The sequence below is a fragment of the Staurois parvus genome, unplaced genomic scaffold (assembly GCF_062004578.1).
Source record: "Staurois parvus isolate SC_StPar_1 unplaced genomic scaffold, SC_StPar_1.0 ptg000347l, whole genome shotgun sequence".
In the NCBI taxonomy this organism is placed as follows: Eukaryota; Metazoa; Chordata; class Amphibia; order Anura; family Ranidae; genus Staurois; species Staurois parvus.
This window is the reverse complement of record NW_028318143.1, coordinates 133242-160766: the sequence shown is the minus strand read 5'-3', so window position 1 is coordinate 160766 and position 27525 is coordinate 133242. Positions and strand designations below refer to the sequence as shown.

The window sequence follows — 27525 nt, the reverse complement described above, 5'->3', positions numbered from 1 at the left end:
CTAGGCCCATTGAGCCTCGCACCAGCATCCAGTACACGTCCTTCTTACACAGTCTTTCTCTCCTCCCTTCTGGAAGTTTCCAAGCTTTTGGTTATAAAGGCTCCCTCCAATCTGCCAGCTCCTCTGGAAAATGTAGTCTGCTTTCAGTCTGTCTCTGCACATCAGTCCTGCCTTCAGCGTACAAGTTCAACAATGCTTTCCTAGAAATAAGTCTGTGATAGCTGGTTAATCAACATCCCGCAAACAGTAACAGTGCAGTGTGTTACATAAACATTGAATCCTGGGTGAAAGTTGTATGAATTCTGGATGTCTGGAATAACTATAACGATATACTGTACATTGGCAAGAGAGCAGATTTTTCTCCTCTATGTGTAATAGAAATAAGAACTCTACAACAAGTAAAAAAAAAATGTGTGCATGTGTGTGTGTGTGTGTGTATATATATATATATATATATATATATATATATATATATATAAAATCCTGGGTGAGAGTTATGTGAATTTTGATGTCTGGATTAATTTTAATGATATACATTGGTATAACATGTCTCTAACGGCGCAGTAGAAATTGCTAAGCGCACCAAACGTTATGTCACTTTTCCTCATCCTTGTCATTTAGGTCAACACTATCAAAGAACCATTTGCTATTCTTAAAGAAATTCAGAAGAGCACGATGAAAGATATTCTACCTGTTGATATAATTGCCTATGTTGAAGTACTTGCAGCCTCCTCTCCACAACTGTCCACATTAAATAAGACAGCGCTGAACCCAGAAACCTTGACAAATGCCACTCTTACGGTATGTAATTTAGGTTTATTATAAGCTTGTCATCAAGAAAAAAGACTGTAGTCCACTAATTGGAAAGTTTGTATGAAGTCTATCAGATAGGCTCTATCAAGAGTGTATGCACCAATGGTCCTCCAATGCTGTCCCACTATGAAATATATATATGTGACTAGGCCAGAAAGTATTTTTGTTCTTCAAGCTACACAATTCTGTATGTTCTCAACTCCCTGCCCAGACCTGAGAAGTACCATGCAGATCCACCCAGGATGGATCCCCCAGGGTTCTGTAATATTGAAAACAATGTTATCTGTTTAGCACTTAAAATTAACCTGTGGCCAGATCATGCACGGGTCTACAAGCCTGTCATTTAGACATACTGTATGCCTTGGTGCTAAGACACCTTAGCTGGAAGTGATGATAGTCCAGATCTTGTCCAGTTAACCATTCCAATAAAGTCTTAAGTTGAAAATAAAAAAGCCAACAGAAGTAGCGCACAGGTAATAGTAAGGACTATTAATGCCCTACATTGATGGTACACTCCCGGGCAGTCTCTGGAAACCATGCTGTAGGTAGAGATGGTAATTCCACTATTTATTCATAAAAGATAAATGAGCATAAAAAAGAGTGTTGTCCAAAAAGTCAAACCAAACCTGACCACATAAACAACTTGGTGTGATGTAGGCCTCGGGTATTGGGATTTGGCTTTGCTCGTCCTTGTAGCCAGGCAGTGAGGGTAACCCAAAAATTCAGATGATGGCAGACACAGTATTCAAAATGGGGAATCCAAAATCCAGATGGCAGCTGACACAGTATTCAAAGTGGGGAACCCAAAAATCCAGATGGCAGTCGACTCAGTATTCAAAGAGGGGAACGAAAAAATTCAGATGGCAGCAGATACAGTAATTCTGAAGCCAAGTCCCAATACCCAAGTCTGTTATTTAGTTGCTATAGCATTATAGCCAATAAATGAAATGACAGATGCCCGAGCTGCTGGAATATAAATAGCTTCGGGTATCCTGAGTGATGTCATTGATCAAATATAGTTATAATGCCCCTTGTTATTCACTCACCCCCCTTGATACTCAAATTCAAAAAGTAGATAAAATCTACCATGCCATGGAAAAGCCCTTTATTGAAAACAATATAAATAAATAGACCATGTTCCCTGATATGAGTACAACATACATGTCATCATCCAGCGATATATAGATCCATGTCAATCATAATGAGAGATACCCGATGATGTTGACTTACTGTAAAAAGAATGCTGTCACATCACTACTATATCCCTGGTGCAACTGTAATGTAAACACAGCGGCTGGAATCCCAGCTGATGCCATCAACCAAACATGGTCATGTCCATAGTTGGTTGATGACATCACCCCGGATCGACAACCCATTTGTTTAAAAGCAAACTTGCAGAGATCTGTCATTTACAAGTGGTAGTGCAACTGCCTGTAAATGACAGATCCCTTGGTTTGTTGACAAACACAAGCTGGTAGGGACTTGTCATTTAGCGGCAGTAGTACTACAACAGATAAATGACAGATCCCCAGATGCTTTTAAAGGAGTACATCGTACTGCTCCACAACTTCATGTGCAGGTTTAAAGCATTCCCAAAGAATTAATTAGCAAAATTAATAACATCACATTAAAAGCACCTAAAGTGATCAGTAATGGCTTGCTTAAAGCTCTTTTACTACTTTTTAAGAATATTAGGTACTTGAAAGTCCATAGAGAACAGTTTGATGCCAATAAATTGTGCACAGATGGACTCTATAGTAGAACTTACCTTTTTTTTAACTTTGGATAGAAGGCAGGTTTAGGGCATCAATCAGGCTTTAATTGCTGTTTATGGTCCCGCTGGGGAAATTTCCACTAACTTCCCATTGACTGTGACTCAACAGGAAGTAAGAAAGTGTCTCCCAAAAAATGAGGGGATGTCCCATCTTTGACAGTTGCTTCTCAAACAGGTGTGCTCATTGGAAAATTTCCCCTCAGCTCCTGCTCCATTAACAGGCATAACAATTTGTATGTCTGTCCGAGTGACAATGGTCACCAGCACAAACTGTAAGGGCAGACCTCCTCAGAAGGGGACAGAGACTCTTTAAAAAAGAAACCTGAATGTAGTGCTCACTGCCTTTAGGGCCACCAGAAGACATTCATCTTCATTAAGTCTTAATACAGGTTTTCTAGTGCATTCTGTCATGATTTTGTTAACATTGACTGCTTAAGTCCTGAAGAAGGGGGAAGCTTATTCTGCCGAAACGCGTTGGATGCAGTTGATGCTTTTAACCATTTTAATATTTCAATAAGTTCTTTAATTGAGATGATCTTTTGTACCAGGCACTACTCAGTACATATTGATAAATTTACCGTCTGGAAAGTGGGTCCACCCATATTATATTTCGGTCATGGATACACTACTTTGAAGGCAAAATCACTTTACGGTAGATTTATCGGAACCAGCTTTTACTTCTACTGGTACAGTGCTTTCACACACATCATGCAAAGCATTAAAGTCATGGCACATGTACACCTCGACCTGCTGCTTTCTCAACCTAATGGAATGTAGTTGGAAGAAGGTAACAAAGTGGCTTAGCCTTGTGTTTTTACTGACCCCTCCCTCAAGTGTAAATGAGCCCTTACCACACATTGCAATAGCACTCAGTAGGTCCTAAATAAACTTTTAATCAACCAAAAACCTGCGCCAAAATGTAAATCACCAACCAATGCTGCTGCTCCTTGTTGACCAATAATCAAACAAAAATGTGGAAAAAAGAAAAAAACAGCGCAAAAAACATAATATAAATATAAATAAACATAAATAATAATAGTGTCTAAATCTAAACACAGCACAAAAACTTAATATAAATATATATTAAAAAAATGTAAATAATATTGGTGTCCAAATCAATAAATTCCCAATCCAAAAACATGTTCCACATCCAATGTGCTCCAAAAGAAATAGTGATGAATCTCATGCACTGAAGTTTCCTTTGCACGAGATTCATCACTATTTCTTTTGGAGCACATTGGATGTGGAACATTTTTTTTGGATTGGGACTTTATTGATTTGGATATTTAATATATATATATATTGGATTTTTAATATATATATTTATATTAAGTTTTTGTGCTGTGTTTAGATTTAGACACTATTATTATTTATGTTTATTTATATTTATATTAATTTTTTTGCACTTTTTTTTCTTTTTTTACCTAAATAAACTTTGACAATAAGCACTCACAGGCAATAAAAATACAAATATATAAGTAGAATGTTTAGAAACTGTTTATAGACTGTGGGTTTCCCACTGCAGGTCACTCACATGAATTTAAAGCAGAATTAAACCCAAAAGCAAACATTTATTGCAGTATATTACAGCTCACCAATTCTTAGATGTGATAGCTGCATTCGTTTTTTTGTATACTTTCTTTGATTTTATTTACCTAGTGATCCAGCCAGTAAGTCTGCTGTTTTCAACAAAACAAGCTCTCTTGCAGATGTAGCAGTTATTGGGTTGAGACAAACCATTTATCACTGACAGGGGTGTTTATGATCAGGTTTTAATTATTTATGTAAAATCTTTATTTCAAAAGGAAAAAACTTGTTTGCTGCAACTGTGTATAAAGAGTGAGCTGAAGTTTGAGTTCAGTTTGTTAGTGTATCTAAGTCCATCTAACCCTCCCCCCTCCCCAAACTGACAATGCTGCTGTCCAAAGATGCCCCTGTGCTCATTGCTTTAGAGTGGGGTCTCTAGGTGTGTTACTGGCCAGATCACCAGGTGAAAACAGATAGAAAAAGCCGAAATAAACGAATGCAGCCACCACAACTAATGCTTCCTGCACACTGGGCAATGTATTGACACTGGTACTGTTAGCTGTGTAAAGTTATGTTAAAAATGCAAGTTTTTTTTAGCATTTTTGCATTAGCGTTCAGCCGCGTTTTGCTGCGTTTTTCCGCGTTTGCATTTTTTTGCCAATTTTGCATTAGTGTTTAGCTGCGTTTTGCAGCGTTTGAAATTTTTATACCGTATTTTTCGCTCCATAAGACGCACCCGACCATAAGACGCACCTAGATTTTAGGGGCGGAGAACAAGAAAAAAAATATTCTGAACCAATAGACTGCAGACATAGTACAGGAGATGACCAGAGACTGCAGACATAGTACAGTAGATGACCAGAGACTGCGGACACAGTACAGGAGATGACCAGAGACTGCGGACAGTACAGGAGATGACAAGAGACTGCGGACATGGTGCAGGAAATGCCCAGAGACTGCGGACACTACAGGAGATGACCAGAGACTGCAGACACAGTACAGGAGATGACCAGAGACTGCAGACACAGTACAGGAGATGACCAGAGACTGCAGACAGTACAGGAGATGACAAGAGACTGCAGACACAGTACAGGAGATGACCAGAGACTGCGGACATAGTACAGGAGATGACCAGAGACTGCGGACATAGTACAGGAGATGACCAGAGACTGCGGACAGTACAGGAGATGACCAGAGACTGCGGACATAGTACAGGAGATGACCAGAGACTGCGGACATAGTACAGGAGATGACCAGAGACTGCGGACAGTACAGGAGATGACCAGAGACTGCAGACACAGTACAAGAGATGACCAGAGACTGCGGACATAGTACAGGAGATGACCAGAGACTGCGGACATGGTGCAGGAAATGCCCAGAGACTGCGGACACTACAGGAGATGACCACAGACTGCAGACAGTACAGGAGATGACCAGAGACTGCAGACAGTGCAGGAGATGAGCAGAGACTGCAGACAGTGCAGGAGATGAGCAGAGACTGCAGACAGTGCAGGAGATGAGCAGAGACTGCAGACAGTGCAGGAGATGAGCAGAGACTGCAGACAGTGCAGGAGATGAGCAGAGACTGCAGACAGTGCAGGAGATGAGCAGAGACTGCAGACAGTGCAGGAGATGAGCAGAGACTGCAGACAGTGCAGGAGATGACCAGAGACTGCAGACATGGTGCAGGAAATGCCCAGAGACTGCGGACACTACAGGAGATGACCAGAGACTGCGGACACAGTACAGGAGATGACCAGAGACTGCAGACAGTACAGGAGATGACCATAGACTGCGGACACAGTACAGGACATGACCAGAGACTGCAGACAGTACAGGAGATGACAAGAGACTGCAGACAGTGCAGGTGATGACCAGAGACTGCAGACAGTGCAGGAGATGACTAAGAGACTGCTGACCTTTGGGGAGGGAGGGGGAGTGGGTACCTGAATTTGACAGGTACCCGCTCTCACTTCCGCTGAGTTATCCTCCCTGACAGCCAGGTGCCCAGTGCACATGCGTGAGAAGTGCTTTGTGATTGGTCTTCTGGGACCTGTCATGTGTCCCAGAAGACGCCGTACCATTCACAAAGCGCAGCGCTTCTCGCGCATGTGCACTGGGCACCCAGCTGTCATTGCTGAGAGCCCACACTAAAGAAGCCGGCACGGGAAGACTGCGCAGCGCTGGACCGAGAAAAAGGTAAGGTCCTGCTGCAGAGAAGAGCTGAGCGGCCGGCCCGGTATTCTGACACGGCGACGATGGAAATACCGGACTGGCCGCTTCATATTCGCTCTGTAAGACGCACTGACATTTTCCCCCTTTTTTAGGGGCAAAAAGTGCGTCTTATGGAACGAAAAATACGGTAGTTTTTTAGCGTTTTTTACACACAAAGAAAAAATTGCTCAAAAACAGTCCAAGAATGCTGGTTTCCCATGTTTTACCGCGTATTTCAGCCTTAGAGTGTTTTTACAGCTAGAAAACTCTTCTAGAAACCCATTAGTTGTGGGGGTTTTTCCAGCCAAAAAACGCCCCTGCCAAAAAACGTTGATTACAGTCTGTGTGCATGGACACATAGGATAACATGCTGGGGATGGACACATAGGATAACATGCTGAGGGGTTTACTGGCTGTAGAAAAAACAGCCGCTGTAAAAAAGTCCAGTGTGCGTGAGGACTAAGAATTGGTAAACTGATAGATATTATTTTTAGTTTTGGGTTTAATACCACTTTAAAAAATAAACACATTTCTTTTCTTCTTTCAATGGGCTCACCAACACTGTAATCTTTCTTCAAACGTGACAAATTCACTTTAAAGTGAGAAAAGTAAAAGGCCAGCGTATACCGCCATAACGTCTTTCCCTGTGTATCGGCAGACTTTTGTTAACACCGTGAACAACTTTGTTGAAAAGGATAAAATTACAGTTTGGAAAAAGCTGAAAGACGAGGACCGGAGAAAAAGTATCACAAAACTCCTACACACCACAGAACAATTGGCTCTGGATATGTCACAGAATTTCAAGAAAACAACGCAACTGGATGTTGATGCCAGCGATATGGGTGAGGATATGACTGTGTGAAATTGCTCTCTCTTTTCAAAAAAAGTTTTTCCTCTTTTTGATGGATGTATTTTGTAAACTGTAAATTGGTAATGAAAGAGCAGAAGTTCAGATACAAAAATCCTTTTAGACAGATTTACTAAAACTGGAGCACTTGGAATCTGGTGCAGCTGTGCAAGGTAGCCAATCAGCTTCTAAACTCAGCTTGTTCAATTAACCCCTTCGTGCCTAAGGGTAAAACAAAACTTAAAGCACAATTTTGCAACTTTGGCATGTGTTAGCAAAACCGTACATATCATCACAACTATTTTGTGCACCATTCGGTGGTAAATGGTAAATCAAATGTATTGATTTTTTTTATTATCAAAGGAAAACTGACCCAAAATTTTTTTTTAGTTTTAGTTTTAATTTAGTTGTATATTTCTTGCTACTACCACAACCAACCACCAAAAAACAACCCAAATTATTTCTCCTGCTGCTGGCGATCACAGCGATACCACATGTGTGTATGTTAGTTCTTGTTCATACCCGTAGTATGGCCCAGAAGCAATAATTCACATTTTGCTTTTTTTAATCCTGCCAGTTACTGACACTGATGCTAATTTAAAAAAAAAAAAAAACTGGCCAAAAAAAAAAAAAATACTGACTCTGAACCTTGACCCTGACCTTGACCTTTGACCCTTCATTTGACCCAAACACTAACCCTGGCACCGATCTAGGTTTTTTTATTTATTTTTTCAATTTTATTTTGTTATTATTTTATTTATTTATTAGCTTTTTACAAACTCTTTTCTCTCTGAAAGGACAGAGAGAGATACAATGTATCTCTCTCCTCCATTCAGAGAGAGAAAACAAGGGGGGCAGGCTTCACAGTGATATCCAATCAGAGGCTTTCACAGTGATCATGGGACCCGGAATCGGAAGTACCGGGTCCCAATAGTTAGAATGGGATCCGGGGCTCTCACTGACACCCGGTCTTTGTGCTGGGAACGTGCCGTGTGGCGCACTCCAAACACAAAGACAGGTACGCAAATTAGCTGCCCCGTGGGTAAAAAGGCCAGTCTAGTGGGGTCACTAATTTGCGTATGCTCGGCACCAAGGGGTTAAGCTTTGATAATAAACCTGGACGCCGAGTGGTTTCTATGCAGATGCACCAGATTTTGTACTCTCCAATTTTAGTAAAAAACCCCCAATGAGTTATTCACAAATATTTCTTTCAGGATTGGATTTGTAGAAAGTTTATATAAGAAGCCCCTGGTTCAGAGCCTAACAGAAACAAAGAAACACAGCGCCTCTAAGTGTGTACTATGAAGATATTTAATAGAAAGATAGGTTGTAAATCACATCTTAGAATTAGAGTTACTACTTCTCTTTCACACTTAGAGGCGCTGTGTTTCTTTGTTTCCCTTCTGCAGAGTTATGCTTCGCTCCTACGCAGCTTGCCCTTAGTGCCTACTGGACTACCTTCACCCCTGCCCATTTGGAACTCATCAAACATACATGGACTGCCACACCATGCGCCTGTTATCCCTTTTGTCCTGATTCAGAGCCTGCCCGCCTGTAGTATGCTATGGTACATACTCATGGCCAATGAAGTTAATATTAAAGTGTTTGTTACTCCAGCATTTCATTTTCCTGATATGTGCCTGTTGTACCGTGTAGCCTGATCTCTTTGTATTGCTTCCTTTGTGTGGAAAACTTTGTGATTCTACTAGTTTCCCTGCTTTCCTATTTCAAACTGACCATGCTAGGCATGGGAGCACATATTCCCCAGTGTGGTCAGTTTTCTGGCTCTGCTGGGAGCACAGCCTGCCTGTTTTCCAATGGCCAAGACTTGTGACACCCCCTTGCACAGTCATTCACTGGGAAAATCAGTGTACTGCTAGTTCTCCATCCTGCAGACACCCCCTGCCCCTCCCCCCCCCCCCCCCACAGTCTCCACTCATATATATCTAAGGTGTTCTGATCACTGATAAGTCCTCAAGCACACAGGACATTTAAAAAACTCTCCTAGAAGCCTTCCTCCTGCCAACAGTGTTTTTGCAGAGAAGACTTGTAAAAGTATTTAAAAGAGTTTAGGCGCGTCTACAGGCGTCAAACGCTTGGGCAATAATTTATTTAATTGGCCAGAATAAGCGTTTATTCTGGCCATTGAAATTAATTAACATTCAAGCGCTAAGTGCTCCTAGCGTTAGGTGCATTTACACACGTTAAGTGTTTTTTTTGCCAAATCGGTGCTGCTCCTGGACGCACTGGCTCTGGGTTTTTTCCTGCCTGTAAATGCTCCTGCCCAGGAGCGGACTGACCATTTGGATACTCGGGCACTGCCTGAGGGCCCGGGGTCAGTAGGGGGCCCCATGAGATGCTCCTGGTATCTTTTTCATCTTTAATGGCATCCCAGTCTTAGTCCGTAGGGTTAAATATTGAGTTGGCCCGCCCATTGCAGCTATAACAGCTTCAACTCTTCTGGGAAGGCCGTCCACAAGGTTTAGGAGGGTGTGTATGGGAATGACCATTCATCCAGAAGAGCATTTGTGTGGTCAGGGACCAGGGGCGGACTGACCATTTGGACACTCGGGCACTGCCCGAGGGCCCGGGGTCAGTAGGGGGCCCCATGAGATGCCCCTGGTACCTTTTTCATAGGCTTTTTTGAGTTTGGGCAAGGACACAGGGGCCCCATGATCCCCTATTGCTCAGGGGCCCCATGAGTTGTCAGTCCGCCCCTGCTCCTGCCCCACTACAAGCTGCTAAAAGTCTATGTTTGCATTGGCACATAGGATAACACGGAGCATCGTCTCTTGGTTCACCCCCTACCTACCTCCCAGTACCACCCCTTTTAGAGAATACAAAAACAATAGACCCTCCAGCAATCAGAAACAATAAACCCTTCCCTCCATATAGATCCCTAGCAGCAACAATTGACTCCTCAGCAACATAAGACCCCCTCCCCGCAACAACAGATCCCCCACCAGCAACAATAGACCCCCCCAGCAACAATAACCCCCCACAACAATAGATCCCCCTAGCAACAATTAATTCCCCAGTAGCCAGCATCAATAGCCCCTCCAGCATCCCCCAGCACCCCTTGCCATAACATACATTCAGTTCTGGAGGTGCTGCATGTGCCAGAACTGCGTTCCCCCATGTTCCTGCTGAAAAAAACCCTGCATATAGCAAATATAATGTGTAGCCTTTAGGTGATGTCAAGGTCTACTCTTGAGGCCCTTTATGTCTAGTAAGTTGTCCTCTGCTGTAAAAGTCTTTGACTTAGGGTGATGAAACTTCAGGGGGAGACAAATATGTCAGCATTGAAGAGCATACGGCTTTGTTTTAATGGCATCTGGCACGCACAAAGAGGATTTACATGCTTGTGGCCTTTGAGGAATGCTTTTACTCCCGGAGTTTAGCTTTAGGAGCCCAGTTGTAAACCAGTGGCCTGTCCCTATGGCAGCATGCCATAAAAAAACAAATGCACATTTATAAAGCACAGCATGTTTAGCACTTTGCTTGCTTCGGGACACCAAAGCAAGCACAGCCTCATTCATTTCAATGAAAGATTAAAGAAAAAGCCACCAGAAAGAGATTTTCTCTAAGACTATCTATGTCTAGTATCATCCATGCATCCCATCCATCCAGGGGTGGACTGACCATTTGGAAACTCGGGCACTGGCCGAGGGCCCGGGGTCAGTAGGGGGCCCCATGAGATGCCCCTGGTACCTTTTTCATAGGCTTTTTTGAGTTTGGGCAAGGACACAGGGACCCCATGATCCCCTATTGCGCGGGGGCCCCATGAGTTGTCAGTCCACCCCTGCATCCGTCTAACCAACCAACCCATCCATTCATCCATGAATCCATTCATTCACAAGCCAATCTATCCATTCATTGCACCCATCCATCTACAAATCTATCTATCTATCTATCTATCTATTGATCTATGGATCGATCTATGGATCGATCCATCTCCTGTGCACAAGCTCATATATGTTGCTGACTGTTGGGCATTAAATCTCTGTAGACTTTATTTGAAGATGCAAAGCATTTAAATGACCTATGATAAAATGTCAGGAGCCTGCCTGGTATCCCCGGTTCCATCAAACTCTTTTCTCTAATGAGACTTCATCGCCAGCCAAATTGCAATAGTATTGAGACTGTCAGAATTTAATAACTGTGCTGATGCAATCAATTTCATTCCTTGGGGACACGCCTTCTGATTAAATCATTGCAGAGCACTGATTGGTTGACGTCATAAAGTGGCAAAATAGATTTAATTAAATTTCTCGCAGTTCACTCTCATTACTTTGAAGAACTCCAGGCGACTCTCAATCCAACATAAAATAAAATGATATTGTTTTAAAACTGACAGCTGGTAATGCCATGGAATATAGATGGTGTATGTCTTTACCTTCTTTTCTTGCAATGGGAGAGAAGAAATCCAGGATCTGACACCCTGGAAGATGTTGGACCCCCTCCAAGAGGGTTCCGATAGTATTGTAGGAACAGATTATACTTGACCAGGTATGACAAGCCAAACACTCTCCAAAGGGGCAAGTTAAAATTTAAATAAATTATTTAAATGTAACATCCCCCCCATTCTGCAGTTATCCACAATATTTTTTATAGGGGGGGGGGTGTGCATTTTTTTGTGAAGCCACATTTCTTGCCTAGATGTCCCCCCGTCTGAAGCCTTCTGGGATACCCATATCCAGGGGTGGACTGACAACTCATGGGGCCCCTGTGTCCTTGCCAAAACTCAAAAAAGCCTATGAAAAAGGTACCAGGGGCATCTCATGGGGCCCCCTACTGACCCTGGGCCCTCAGGCAGTGCCCAAGTTTCCAAATGGTCAGTCAGTCCCTGCCCATATCACAGATCCCAGGAGGCTTCAGAGCTGCATAGAGTCCATCTCCTGGTGAAGTCACAGAGGAGTGTGATGGCAGTTGGTGGATCACAATGGGACAGCACTGGATTCGCTGGATGAGTTAGTATGCTAATCCAGTTCAACCCATTATACAGGTAAGAAAGGGATAATATTAAAATTGATACACCCTAAAGCAGGCCATAGATAGGGCAATAGTTTATATCAATCCAACTTTTGTTTCTATATTTTTTTTTTTAAACACAAAGGAATTGAAGACATAAAATGCTGGTCTTGATTCAATACAAGGAGACTGGCCCATTCAAAAATGGTGGAAAAATCCGACCACTTTCAGTGAAATTGCACTAGTTTTAATTCTATTTTGAGTTGATCTTCCAATAAAATAAACTAAAGCTGACAATTTGTTGCCCAGTTTTGGTGTAAAAATTCTAGTGGTCGATCGAAGTCTTGGGTGATAGACTGCTTAGTTTCTGGAAATTACTTATGACCTTAAAATGTACATAAACTCTCACCTTGTAAAGGAACCTATTCAGTTTAAAATAGAAATGAAAGGCAAAACGTTTGTTATACATATGAAAAACATTATAAATACATTTTTTTCAATTTTTTTTTATATGAAATCAAATAATCTCTGTTTTCAGCTGTATAAGGGCTTTAGAGAGGTGGGGAAGGAGAATCAGCAGCACACTGATCTTCCCAGTGAATGGCTGTGCAGAGGGGGGCAGGTCAGCACAAGTCTGATCATTGTGTCTCTCAGCACAGCCAGAAAACTGACCAAGCTGGGATAGATATGCTCTTATGGCTAGTGTGGTCAGTTTGAAATTGGAAAGCAGTGGGACTGGAAGGATCACACAAAGGAGGAAATACAAAGAGAACAGGATACGTTTTCACACAAGTACATACAACAAATGTATATCAAGAATATGAAATGTTGGGGAAACATATTCTTTAAATGCAATTTCAAGAGACCCGAAAGTGGTTGTCATTGATTGAAAACTGCCAGGTATTAAGCCAGCTCTACAGGTAACAGAATCTAGAGTTTCCCACATTTGGGAAGGTTACAATCTGCAAGTTTGTCTTTTGGCATTTAGCAATGACTTTTCTCTACCTCCTAAAAAAAAAAGCTATAATGGAAAATATATGCCATCTCAGTAATTTGTCTCTATGGCTGTCCACAGATATAGATAACCCATCAGTCACAATTAGCTACGCCTTAGTCTCAAGTAAATGATGTGCATAAGCAGAGAAGTAGATTCAATACTTATTTATTTATTTTCAGTGACAAACTAGAATGTTTGTGTTTTAGTAGATAGTTTTAAAGGTAAAGTTCAAACATGGTGAGAACCAAGTTTCCATAGTGGCACTTTGATGTGAGCAACTTTAGGTGCCTAAAGCAACAATTAAATATATTTACCATGATCACCTATTTTACATCTTCAACTTTTACTTGGCCTAACTTGGCTTCAGCCAGTCATACATGGATTACAGTTCAGCTAGTTCAGCAGGGACTGGATGAATTTTTATTTATGTATGGGCATCCTGGTTGTACAGGAGTCAATGGGCTCTTGTCAATGGTGTTATCTCAGTATACATTTTATAGCCTTCTGTGGATATCTGATAGTCTGCACTCTCGTTCATCAAGGTTTAATTCTTCCTCTATAGTAACTCTTCTTCTTTTTCATTGCAGGTGAAAAGTGGATTCCAATCCATTATCCACCTGCCTTGAAAAAGAGGAATTACTATAGAGAAAGAGTTAGGCCAGCCACAGGCAGGGGCGAACTGACCATTTGGAAACTTGGGCACTGCCCGAGGTCCCGGGGTCAGTAGGGGGCCCCATGAGATGCCCCTGGTACCTTTTTCATAGTCTTTTTTGAGTTTGGGCAAGGACTCAGGGGCCCCATGATCCCCTATTGCCCGGGGGCCCCATGAGTTGCCAGTCCGCCCCTGGATGCCAGGGCCCATGGTCAGTAGGCAAAAGGGTAGCCTGTAGCCCCCTCAAAAAGCCTCTGTCTCGGTTGGGTCTGTCACAGAGTGAAACGCATCAAAATAAATATACCTATGCTTGGGATGTACTAGACTGTGACTGTTCACTTTTCACTTTTGCTGACCGTTGTGGCTATTTTCTCATATTTCATAAAGAAACTTACATCATAAAGCTGATGAGAGTAAAAATATGTATAACCAATAGCTGCACAGGGAGAGGCTGCTTCTTTTCCTCTGCTGTCTTTAGGCTCATTCCTACAGAGTCCCTACTGGTAGAACAAGGGCTGCACTAGCAATAATTATCCATTGGCTTCCTAAAAAATGATATCCTGCAAAGAAGGAGAGTAGAGGGGAGTGCCCTTGTTTTAATGACTGTGTTCACATTAAAAAAGTTTCCTTACCTTTTGTCCAGGTGACAATATTATCAACCTGGTAGGAAGCAGGATGGACATATCATTTGTGTAGACTGTGCAGCTGCACAAGTACCTTCTGGGAGTTAAGGGGCAATGTATATTATATGTGGGCCAGGGGTGATGCTGGGATCTTGGTGAAGGTCATTGCCAGTCCTTGATTCAGCATAATAGACCATAAAAAATTTCCGGATATCAAAAAGGCTGCTCTTTGCCTCCATGTAGTATCTACACATGTATACAGAGTGAATAGGTATTTGCTCTTGGACCTTAAAAAATCACTGAGTTCTTGACAAAAGAGGTGCAGGCTGTTTAACATTTACAGAAGGCTACAGAATGTTTATGGAGACGATACCACTGAGAAGAATCACCAATGACAAGCTTTGTTCTTGTCAATGGTGTCATCTAAGCAAACATTCTGTAGCCTTCTGTGGATGTGTGCACTCCTCCTTCATCAAGAACCCTCTGATGGCACGTTGCTGCTGCTTGGAATCCATTATTTACCTGCAGTGAAAGAAGAGTTACAATAGAGGAAGAGCTACTCAACCAACAAGTGAAATTTGAGCAACCTATGTAAGTTAGTATAAATAAAATAATAAGCTTCCTAGTGCCGCATCCCAAAAATATAGAAAAAAATGCTGGACAAGAATTGTACAGCCAAACTGGCAAAATGTTTAGGCACAGTGAGAGACCAAATTATCATGTTAAAACGTAACAATTTTTTTTTTTTATTCAGTTTGAACATCTGTTTAATATGATAACTGCTGACATTTATATTTACAAATGATTAAGAGAAAGCAAACAAAAAAAAAGTGCAAATGTCTGCCATTAGACAGAAGTAAATGTGTCACAAGGGTCCAAAACGTAACAATTTTATTAAAGATTAAAATAACCACAAACAGAATAAAACCAGAGATACAGGAACCCCTAACAAAAAGGGGGGATAGTTCCTGACATAGCCCTTTACATCTTAAGAGGTACATATTGCCGTATAGAAAAGTTCTTCTTCTAAAAGAGTATAGCTCTACGATAAAAAAAACGGTCAAAGTGTTTCACCTGTGCATTTGGCTTCTTCAGAACTGTGAATTCTACGAAAAGGGAAGCATCATATCCTCTCCTCTCTCTGCAGTAAAAGGAAACTGCAATTCCCATCAACCACAGGGAATTGTAGTGAATGTGGGTGGGTACACTAGGCCTGTATATGCTGAATGTGTCTGAAAGTCTCGGTCTGCCCACCAATGCAAGTGGGGCTGAATTACATCACTGCTTCCTGGAGAAAGAACTACAGAAGGGATGTGACAAGATCAGTGGGTGGGGGAACAGGCGGCATTGCAGCCACCGATCTCACAAACCGGAAACTAAAAAGAATTAACGGTTTGATTTGAAAATGAATAGGCTATTTTAGAGCAACTACTGAGTGAACAAGAAGAAAGATGACATATATAATGTTTTTATTTTTAAAAAATGGTGGCAATTGTTTCCAAGTAAACCGGAAGTGATGTCATGCCATCATTTCCAGTTTACTATTAAACGGAACTGAACAAAGCCAATCCGGTCTTTGTTCGGCTCTGTGACTAGCAGGCGGCAGGTCTATCAGTGGGATGGAATAGTACGGTAAAGCGGTGCAAGGCGGTGGGAGTTAGCCGCTCTGATTGCTGTTGCAAGAAAGCCAACCGTCGGCTGTGATTAACGGTACCATGATGATGCCTGCAGCTGCACAACCACTTGAAGACCGGTGATTTACCAGGTATGTGACTGGTCAACTGGGTTTTTAATATACAGTTGCAAGAAAAAGTATGTGAACCCCTTGGGATTAGGTGGAGTTTTGCATGAATTGGGCATAAAATGTGCTCTGAACGTCATCTAAGTCACAACAATAGAAGAACACAGTCTGCTGAACATAATTGTACACAAACATTAGATGTTGCCATGGTTTAATTGCACATAACAAGTAAACATTCACAGTGCAGGGAGGAAAAAGTATGTGAACCTTTGGACTTAATAACTGGTTGACCCTCCTTTGGCAGCAATAACCTCAACCAAATGTTTCCTGTAGTTGCAGATCAGACCTGCACAACGATCTGGAGTAATTTTGGACCACTCCTCTTCACAAAACTGTTTCAGTGTAGAAATATTCTTGGGATGTATGGTGTGAATCGCTCTCTTAAGGTCATGCCACAGCATTTTAATCGGGTTGAGGTCAGGACTCTGACTGGGCCACTCCAGAAGGTGTATTCTGTACTGTTGCAGCCATTGTTTTGTTGAATTACTTGTATGCTTTGGGTCATTGTCCTGTAGCATCACCCATCCTCTGCGGAGCTTCAGTTGGCGGACAGATGGTCGTACGTTTTCCTGTAAAATGTCTTGATAAACTCTGGAATTCATTTTCCCATCAATGACAACAATCCGTCCAGGCCCTGAGGCAGCAAAGCAGCCCAAAACCATGATGCTCCCTCTGCCATGTTTTACAGTGGGGATGAGGTTTTGATGTTGGTGTGCTGTGCCTTTTTTTCTCCACACATAGTGTTGTGTGTTCTTCCCAAACAACTCAATCTTGGTTTCATCTGTCCACAGTATATTTTGCCAGTAGTGCTGTGGAACATCCAGGTGCTCTTTTGCAAACTTCAAACGTGCTGCAATATTCTTTTTGGACAGCAATGGCTTCCTCCGTGGTGTCCTCCCATGTACTCCATTCTTGTTTAATGTTTTCCTTATTGTAGATGTGTCAACAAAAATGTTAGCATGTGCCAGAGATTTCTGTAGGTCTTTAGCTGACACTCTGGGATTCTTCTTTACCTCATGCAGCATTCTGCGCTGTGCTCTTGCAGTCATTTTTACAGGACGACCACGCCTAGGGAAAGTAGCAACAGTGCTAAACTTTCTCCATTTGTAGACAGTCTGTCTTACCGTGGACACATGAACATCAAGGCTTTTGGAGATACTTTTGTAACCCTTTCCAGCTTCATGCAAGTCAATAATTCTTGATCGTAGGTCTTCTAAGAGCTTTTTTCTGTGAGGCATGGTTCACATCAGACAGTGCTTCTTGAAACCAGTAAACCCAAAACAGGTGTGTGTTTTTTAAGGGCAGGACAGCCTTCAGCAACACATCCAATATTATCACACTGATTTGAGTCAAGGTTGGCTCACTCCTGGCTCCAATTAGCTCTGGGAGAAGTCATTAAGCTAGGGCCTCACATACTTTTTCCTCCCTGCACTGTGAATTTTTACATGTTATGTGCAATTAAAACATGGCAACATCTAATGTTTGTGTAGTTTTATGTTCAGCAGACTGTGTTCTTCTATTGTTGTGACTTAGATGACGTTCAGAGCACATTTTATGCCGAATTCATGCAAAACTCCACGTAATCCCAAGCGGTTCACATACTTTTTCTTGCAACTGTAAAAGGTTTTCAGGCAGTGGTTTGTAGTAATAGGTGCAGGTACAGGTTGCAAATATCACTATCTAAATTGTAAAAGTTTGCCCTGTCAATTCTTCCGTCAGTTTGTAATATTTTTCTGCAGAGATACAAAACTTATTTATCCTTTGCAAAGTTTTCTTTTTTTAACTCATGTCCTTCTGTATCACCATAGCTACACATAGAATCTCCATATGGGAGAATAAACTTCATGAAAGCTAAAAGTGAAAAGTCAAACGTCATGCTTGAGTGTTGCTATGGCAAGACATGGAAACAAGGTGGACTCAGCAAGCTTTAAATCTGCTCTGTTCTTTGTTTTCCTTCAAACTGATGCAATCAGTTCACTTTTACTCTGTACTTGGCCTGGAAGACAAGCATCGCGTGATAAGGATTAAATTGTCCGCAACAACATGCATTGATGCTAAAAATAAAAACAGCCCTCGGAATTCATTATGTGATGGACTTAGTAATAAGAGTTAATGATATCTGCAGTTATTAGCAGATAAGCAGCTACCAACATTTTGCACAATGAATTTATTAGCAGCAACAATAACAGCAGATGTTAAAGTGAAATGAACATTTTAAGCACAGTGTACAGCAACAGAATACATTTAATAAAAAAAATCCAAATAATAAAAATAAATCCAAATAAATTAAAAGAAATCAAAAGAAATCAAACCTTTTATCCTTAAAAAGCAATCAATAGGCTCCAGTTGAGTGACTTTTGACATGATGTCACCAGCTACCAGAAGGAAGCATTTCCTTTGCGTTTTCTTTCCCAAAATTTAGGCAATACATTTTACCGTTGTAGAAAGTAATCTGATCTTTCCTGCTGTTCAGATCAATTCACAACAGTGGCTTTCAGGCTTTTCCCCACAAGCTCCTAAGCAGTTGCAAACCTCTGAGATGAAAACCGAACAAAGCATATCCGTCTGTAGTGTGTATTTGCCTCAATCCAAAGCACCTAGTGTAATTTCTGTCTGCTCTCTGGTTCCTCTGTTAATTAGCTTAGAGCTAATACTGACTCCAAAGAATGGAGGGGAACTCCAGCACACAGTCTGTGATTGACAGCATCAGCTGTGCATGTTGGCCTATGAGTTTGTGTGAAAGGAGTATCTCCATTTCCTCCACTCATTCTCTGTGCTGTGCAGTGTGTGACATCAGTTTCCCACCCCCTGCCTCAGAATTGCTGTGTAAATCATGTGCTTTAGGATGCGGTAGGGAAGAGAGTGCTACAGATAAACAGGTGCAACTTATCTAGGAGGATTTGTTTCATCTCTCTGTATCGCCTGAGGTTAGACACTTCAGTTGGTATATGTAAAAGTTTGCAACCACTTTAATTATCCTCCAGAAAACTGGCGCTGTCAGATAGAGCTTGCCAGATGCATGTATAGACAAGAAATAATAATATGCAATATTTTTTATTTACCTGCTTTTCAGAAATTAGTAGTTAAAGCCAATTTATTTTTTGGTACTGAATATAACAGAAAAATAAACAAAACCACTATAAATAAGTTAATGTTTTACAAAAAATAGAGGCTAGCCAGACCAGACTAGGGATTATGAATATCAAAATATGTTATCGTTGGGGACCTCCTCGAGTTGGATTCATCTGGCCAAGTGGTTGGTGGTTGTTTGTGATATAGTTGTTCATTTAAAGTGGGATTGGTTAAGGTTTTACAAAATAATATAGGCGAACCAGACCAGATTAGGGGTCATGAATATCAAAGTAGGCTATTGTTAGTAACCTACCTGAGTTGGATTCATCTGGCCAAGCAGTTGGTGGTTGTTTGTGACATAGTTGTTAATCTAAGGAGGGATGACTCTGGAGAGTCATACCCTTTGTTGCTCTCCTTCTCAGTTGCTGCTTGTTGATGTTCCTCTTATCCTTCCTGAGTCCTACTGACCATATCGCACCCTTACTGCTGGGCTTTCTTCTGGTCTTCTTCCTTTCCTCTTGGATCCTCTTGTCTACATATCTCTGTTGCTTTTAACTATGTTGTCCCCAGAGATCCAGGTTCCCTTCCAATTTCTGTAATCTACAAAAATTTTGTTAAGTTACTCCATCAACATCTTCTTTATATTCAGGTTCCTAGTTCCTGGCTAATCTCCATCAACCCTGACCCTCTTCTCCAGACCCCTGACTTGTCAGATTAGTAAATCCCTTCTATAGTTAAACATTGGCTTGGTTTCCAACCATAACTTGCTCCTTTGCTAACACTCTGCTCCAGGGGCAGACTGACAACTCATGGGGCCCCTGGGCAATAGGAGATCATGGGGCCCCTGTGTTGTTGCCCAAACTCAAAAAAGCCTATGAAAAAGGTACCAGGGGCATTTCATGGGGCCCCCTACTGACCCTGGGTCCTCGGGCAGTGCCCGAGTGCTCGAATGGTCAGTCCACCCCTGCTCTGCTCATCTAGTCTTGACCTTTGGCAGGGACTGTCTTAATTAATCGGCACTGCCTAGGGGCCCCAGGTGCATGGGGGGCCCCTGCAGGTATCTCCCTCAGCAGTACCAGTACTGATCACTCACTGTGTTCATTCATAAATGCAACATAGTAAACTGTGTTTACTATGCTTCAGTGTGTGAATGATTAGGAAGCCACAGAGCATTTTCTATTCATTCAGTTCCAGTGCAGCTGAGGCTGCAGCAATAAGGATTGAGGAATCTATGTCCCCAGTACCTTTGTCAGCAATGGACTCGCCAATAGTGGTGGGACTCATCTGCCTTGTGGGTTGCAGTACCAGGACTGGCCAGCGGGTGCTCTCAACAACCAGAGGCTCACTCTGGCAATTAGCCACCACCTGGGGCTGATTGCAGGTGGTGTATTTAAGGGATGGCCAGACCTACAGTCAGTGCCTTGTTGTACTGTTTGCTTGGCCCTGGTTTCCTGATCCTGTTACTTCTGTCCTGACTCTGCTTGAACTCTGCCTGTACTGACCTCGGCTAGTCCTGACCACTCTCCCGCCTGCTCCTGGTACTCCGTTTGCCCATTTGCTACCGACCCGTCCTGTCTGACTACTCTTGTATTGTATGTTTGTTATCTGTTGGAGGTTTGGTTCAGTTTGTTTGCACTGTGTTTATGTTTAGTTTTGCACTGCGTTTGTATTGTTAGTCTTAATAAATTATAATATTTACTATATCTGAAGCCTGCGTTTCCCTGTGTCAGTCCACACACTTCTGGTCATACCCACATCCCTGACAACCTTTCTCTGTCCCAAAAGTGAGATATCAGGGGTCTGTTTAGACCCCTAAAATCTCACCAAAGACCCCACAACAGTGTAATGAAAAAAAAAAAATTAATAATAAAAAATTGTAAAAAAAAATTATAAAAAATGTTAAAAATTATAACAAATTATTTTAATACTAACAAAAAAGAACTTAAAATAATACAGGGGGAAAGAGGGTCAGTGTATACAGGATGGTAGTATGTAAGGAAAGTGGGACAGTGTATACAGGGGTGAATTTAATTTGGGATAATTCCTTGATTGCGTTCATTTGTTGTGTCTAAAAAGCCAAGTCCAATTTGTAGCATTATCTTTTTGCCACAACACACTATGCTTGCAGCAGGTCACCATCCAATGGTAGGGGCCCCATTGCATTACTTTGCCCAGAGACCACAATGCTATTAGGAAAGCACTGCTTTTGACTTATCAGTAACTATATCTTGTATAATTCCTCATGCAGTGTGTCAGTCTGTTTTGTATCAAACGCGGCCTTCCTGACTACCACTTTCCGAACGCATCTACTCTGGGGAATGGCCACCACACTAAGAGAAAATACAATGTTTCATTTCCTGAGGCACCAAAGTTCTGTATTATGCACATAATGCATACTTAAAGGGCAGCTGCTAAACCGAAGCACCCAGCAGCAGAGGTCACCTGGTCTAAACATCTGTCCAATATGTTAAATATCCAGAAATATGCCATTTTATAAAATGTATAGTACAACCAGTAAATACAACAGTACAACAGTAAATTAAGTATGTTGCATCTGGTCCCTGCATGTCACTTCTAAATAATTAACTACATGTCACTATACAATATGGTAGCAATTAAAAACACAATTAGTACTACATAATTGATATATACAATGTGATCCTAAATATACACAATACTATAAAGTGTTCATGTCACTCCGACTGTCAATTATGTCACAATATATGTAGGGTGTCATACAGGGCACGGCTTGTAGCCAAGTTTTTAATTTAACGATTGCTTTAATTAATGTTTAATACAATTGGTTTAAAAATATTCACTGTGTTGGAAAACATCATCTGTGTTGGTGTTCATGATGACTAGTGAGTGTGATATAATTTGTTTTTATTTTTGTGTGATCCCGTTGAGCCAATTATTAAATTGTTTATTTTTAATCCCTTCTATAGTATATTTAAAGCAGAACACCAGGCTAATCATAACCAGCATTACTAGCTCACTCACATACATTAACTGATTGTTAATACCTGCTTTGGGGTTCTGTTTCTATTTACCAATATGCTGCCAGCAACAGTTGGTTTTAGTTTAGTGACTGACAAGGATTAAAATGGTGGCTTTAATGGAAAGTTAAAGTACAACTATGGGGAAAATAAAAAATGGCATATATGCCACTAGTATTATCACAGCAGTTTGCCAGCCCCTCTGTAACATACTTTTATTACTTTATTACCTGTTAATCCCATCTGTAAGTCTGTTATATTTCCACTTCTTTGAAAGGGTGGTAACACTGCTCAATCTGTCATGACAGGGTAGTCTTAGGTGGACACTTACATGGATACATGTAAATTAAAACTTACCACCACCTTTACACTTTTCAATCAACTACAACTATATATATATATATATATATGTATATATATATATATATATATATATATATATATATATACACAGTTGTGTTCAAAATAATAGCAGTGTGTTGAAAAAAGTGAATAAAGCTCAAAATCCTTCTAATAGCTTTTATTTCCATACACACAAATGCATTGGGAACACGACACATTCTATTCCAAATCAAAACATGAAGAAAAATATATCAAATTTGTGTTGTTCCTTTAAAAAAATTGAAGAAAAGTAAATATTAGACTGTTCAAAAAAATAGCAGTGTTTGTATTCTTCTTTACAAACTCAAACATTAACTATATAAACTGAAAAATGTTTGAAGATTTTGCTTTCCTTTGAATCACTTCATGAATATTTAGTTGTATAAGCACTGTTTCTGAGAACTGCTGTACATCTGTGTTGCATGGAGTCACTCAACTTCTGGCCCCTGTGATCAGGTATTCCAGCCCAGGATGATTGGACTACATTCCACAGTTCTTCTCTATTTCTTGGTTTTGCCTCAGAAACTGCATTTTTGATGTCACCCCACAAGTTTTCTATTGGATTAAGATCCGGGGATTGAGCTGGTCACTCCATACCGTCAATCTTGTTGGTCTGGAACCAAGATGTTGCACGTTTACTGGTGTGTTTTGGGTTGTTGTCTTGTTGTAACACCCATTTCAAGGGCATTTCCTCTTCAGCATAAGGCAGCATGACTTCAAGTATTCTGATGTATTCAAACTGATCCATGATCCCTGGTATGCGATAAATAGGCCCAACACCGTAGTATGAGAAACATCCCCATATCATGATGCTTGCACCACCATGCTTCACTGTCTTCACAGTGTACTGTGGCTTGAATTCAGTGTTTGGGGGTCATCTGACAAACTGTCTCCGGCCACTAGACCCAAAAAGAACAATCTTACTTTCATTAGTCCACAAAATGTTGCGCCATTTCTCTTTAGGCCAGTCAATGTGCTCTTTGGCAAATTGTAGCCTCTTCAGCACATGTCTTTTTTTCAACAGTTGGACTTTGCGGGGGCTTCATGCAGATAGCTTGGCTTCACATAGGTGTCTTCTAATTGTAACAGTACTCACAGGGAACTTTACACCTTCTTTCATCTTCCTGGAGCTGATTGTTGGCTGAGTCCTTGCCATTTTGGCTATTCTTCTATCCATTCGAATGGTAGTTTTTCGCTTTCTTCCACGTCTTTCAGGTTTTGGTTGCCATTTTAAAGCATTTGCGATCATTTTAGCTGAGTAGCCTATCATTTTCTGCACTTCTTTATATGTTTTCCCCTTTCCAATCAACTTTTTAATCAAGGTACGCTGTTCTTCTGAACAATGTCTGGAACGACCCATTTTCCTCAGAGTTTCAGAGAGAAATGCACTGTAACCAGCATGTACAACATTTGCTGCCTTCCTTCCTTAAATAAGGGCAATAATTGCCACCCGTTTTTCAAAGAATGAATGACTTCACTAATAGAACTCCACACTGCTATTATTTTGAACATGCCCCTTTCAATTAGTGATTCAATTACACAGAATCAGCAGCATGCATGTCATGACTGTTGGGTTTGTTGGATTTCTATTACTCTACTATACCTGCTGGTAAATTATTTGCCATGTAGAAATATCATTTCTACCAAAAACAGTGATTGATCAGGTTAGTGATGTCTGACTGCTATTATTTTGAACACAACTGTATACAGTATATTTATTTATTTTTTGTTAGCAAATATATATATATATATATATACATACATACATACACACTCACCACTTTATTAGGTACACCTTGCCAGTACTGTGTTGGACCCCCTTTTGCCTTCAGAACTGCCTTAATTCTTTGTGGCATAGATTCAACAAGGTGTTGGAAACATTCCTTAGAGATTTTGGTCCATATTGACATAATAGCATCACGTAGTTGCTGTAGACTTTGTCAACTGCACATCCATGAATCGAATCTCTCATTCCACCACATCCCAAAGATGCTATATTGGATTGAGATCTGGTGACTGTGGAGGCCATTTGAGTACAGTGAACTCATTGACATGTTCAAGAAAGCAGTTTGAGAGGATCTGAGCTTTGTGACATGGTGTGTTATCATGGTGGAAGGAGCCATCAGAATATGGGGACACTGTAGTAATAAAGGGATGGATATGATCAGCAACAATATTCAGGTTGGCCGTGGCGTCTAAACGATGCTCAGTTGGGGCCCAAACTAAGGGACCCACAGTGTGCCAAAAAAAATATTCCCACACCATTACACCACCACCAGCCTGACCTGTTGATACAAGGTAGGATGGATCCATGCTTTCATGTTGTTTACACCAAATTCTGACCCTATCATCTGAATGTCACGGCTCAATCAAAACTTGTCAGAACAGGCAACATTTTTCCAATCTTCTATTGTCCAGTTTTGGTAAACCCGTGTGAATTGCAGCCTTCATATCCTGTTCTTGGCTGACAGAAGTTGTACCCGGTGTTGTCTTCTGCTGCTGTAGCCCATCTGCTTCAAGGTTCTACGTGTTATGTGTTTAGAGATGGTATTCTGAATACCGTGGCTGTAAGGAGTGGTTATTTGAGTTACTGTTGCCTTTCTATCATCTCAAACCATTCTCCTCTGACATCAACAAGGCATTTTTGTACACACAACTGCCGCTCACAAGATATTTTCTCTTTTTCGGACCATTCTGTGTAAACTCTAGAGATGGTTGTGCATGCAAATCCAACAAAATCAGCAGTTTTTGAAATACTGAAACCAGCCTGTCTGGCACCAACAACTATGCCACGTTCAAAGTCACTTAAATCCCCTTTCTTCTCCATTCTGATGCTGGGTTTGAACTTCAGAAAGTTGTCTTCACCATGTCTAGATGCCTAAATGCACTGAGTTGCTGCCATGTGATTGGCTGATTAGAATTTTGTGTTACCAAGCAATTGAACAGGTGTACCTAATAAAGTGGCCGGTGAGTATATATATATATATATATATATATATATATATATATACACATATACATACACACACACACTGCTCAAAAAAATTAAAGGAACACTTTTTAATTAGAGTATAGCATCAAGTCAATTAAACTACTGGTAGCATGAGGCGATACCTGGACCCTACAGAGGTTGCAGACAGTTCTCCAGGATAGCACATCATTACGTGCCATTGCCAGAAGGTTTGCTGTGTCTCCCAGCACAGTCTCAAGAGATCAGATAAGCATGGAGGCCATTCAATGGTATCAATTCCTTCATCCTCCAGAAACTGCCTACATACTTTTGGCACATGAGGTCAGGCATTGCCGTGCACCAGGAGGAACCCAGGACCCGCTGCACCAGCGTACGGTCTGACAATGGGTCCAAGAATTTCATCCTGATGCCTAATGGCAGTCAGGGTGCCATTGTCTAGTCTGTAGAGGTCTGTGCATCCCTTCATAGATATGCCTCCCCAGACCATCACTGACCCACCACCAAAACTGTCATGATGAATGATGTTACAGGCAGCATAACATTCTCCACGGCTTCTCCAGACCCTTTAATGTCTGTCACATGTGCTCAGGGTGAACCTGCTCTCATCTGTGAAAAGCACAGTGTACCAGTGATGGACCTGCCAATTCTGGTGTTCAATGGCAAATTTCAATTGATTTCTATGATGCTGGGCAGTGAGCCCAGGGCCCACTAGAGGACGTTGGGCCCTCAGGCCACCCTCATGAAGTCTGTTTCGGATTGTTTGGTCAGACACATTCACACCAGTGGCCTGCTGGAGGTCATTTTGTAGGGCTCTGGCAGTGCTCATCCTGTTCCTCTTTGCACAAAGGAGCAGATACCGGTCCTGCTGATGGGTTAAGGACCTTCTATGGCCCTGTCCAGCTCTCTTAGAGTAACTGTCTCCTGGAATATCTTCCATGCTCCAGAGACTGTGGAAAGGGTCATGGACTTTTTTCCCTCAGCAGATTGCGTTTTGTGCAGGGGCGGACTGACCATTTGGAAACTCTTGCTTTTTTGAGTTTGGGCAAGGACACAGGGGCCCCATGATCCCCTATTGCCCGGGGGCCCCATGATTTGTCAATCCGCCCCTGGTTTTGTGTGTAATAGACTTCAACAGACCCAAACCAAAAATGCAAGTGTTGCGTTTTTTACGTTTTTTTGCCTTTCTTGCTAATAGGAAAAAAAGAATTCCTCATAAGAAAGTGCAGCGCAACTCTCTATATTCACCCTCCCTCTTAACAATGCATATGCCTCTAACAGTGGTAAATAGTGATAACAATCATGATCATAAACGTCCTATCAACACAAAGTCCATACAATACATGAGTTGTTGCATGAGACCATCCCTGCTGGATGTCTGAGCAAAAAGAGGGCAATAGAAGTTAGGAGGAAGATCTAGATCTGAATTGGAAGATGCTGTGAATATCCAGATGAGCGCATATTACCTAATTTTGAGGTGAGCAGGTCTTTCACGTGGTATGGTGGTGGTGCACCGAACAGTGTAAAAGAAGAGGATATTCACAGTGTCACTTATAGACACCAATAGATGTATTATATGGACTTTGTTTCGATAGGACATTTATGATCACGTTGTTATCACTGTTAGTGGCCTATGCATTGCCAAGAAGGGGGGTGAATATAAGGAATTGCTCTGCACTTCCTTCTGAGGAATATTTATTGAGAGTGAAGTGAGATTCACTTTGTCTGTGTTCAGCAAGCAACAAGGGAGTGGGTTTAATTTAGTTTAGTTTATTTTGTATTATTTCAATTCTTTTTTATATGCTTTTTTGTTTGCACAAGATACTTTGGCACTTTTGAAAGATTGCGCCGACTGAACTACATTGGTTAATAGGAAAGTATGACAGTTC

The 27525-nt window shown here is 41.4% G+C and overlaps 1 protein-coding gene across 1 annotated transcript in view; it reads left to right on the top strand.

Moving 5' to 3' along the window:
* The window catches only part of ADGRL4 (adhesion G protein-coupled receptor L4), a 262139-nt gene that overhangs the window by 144751 nt on the left and 89863 nt on the right, over window positions 1-27525 (top strand). The window contains exons 6-7 of the mRNA XM_089684367.1: window positions 622-801; window positions 6987-7170. Of these exons, the coding sequence (XP_089540493.1) occupies window positions 622-801; window positions 6987-7170 (364 nt within the window). The remainder of the gene's footprint in view (window positions 1-621; window positions 802-6986; window positions 7171-27525) is intronic.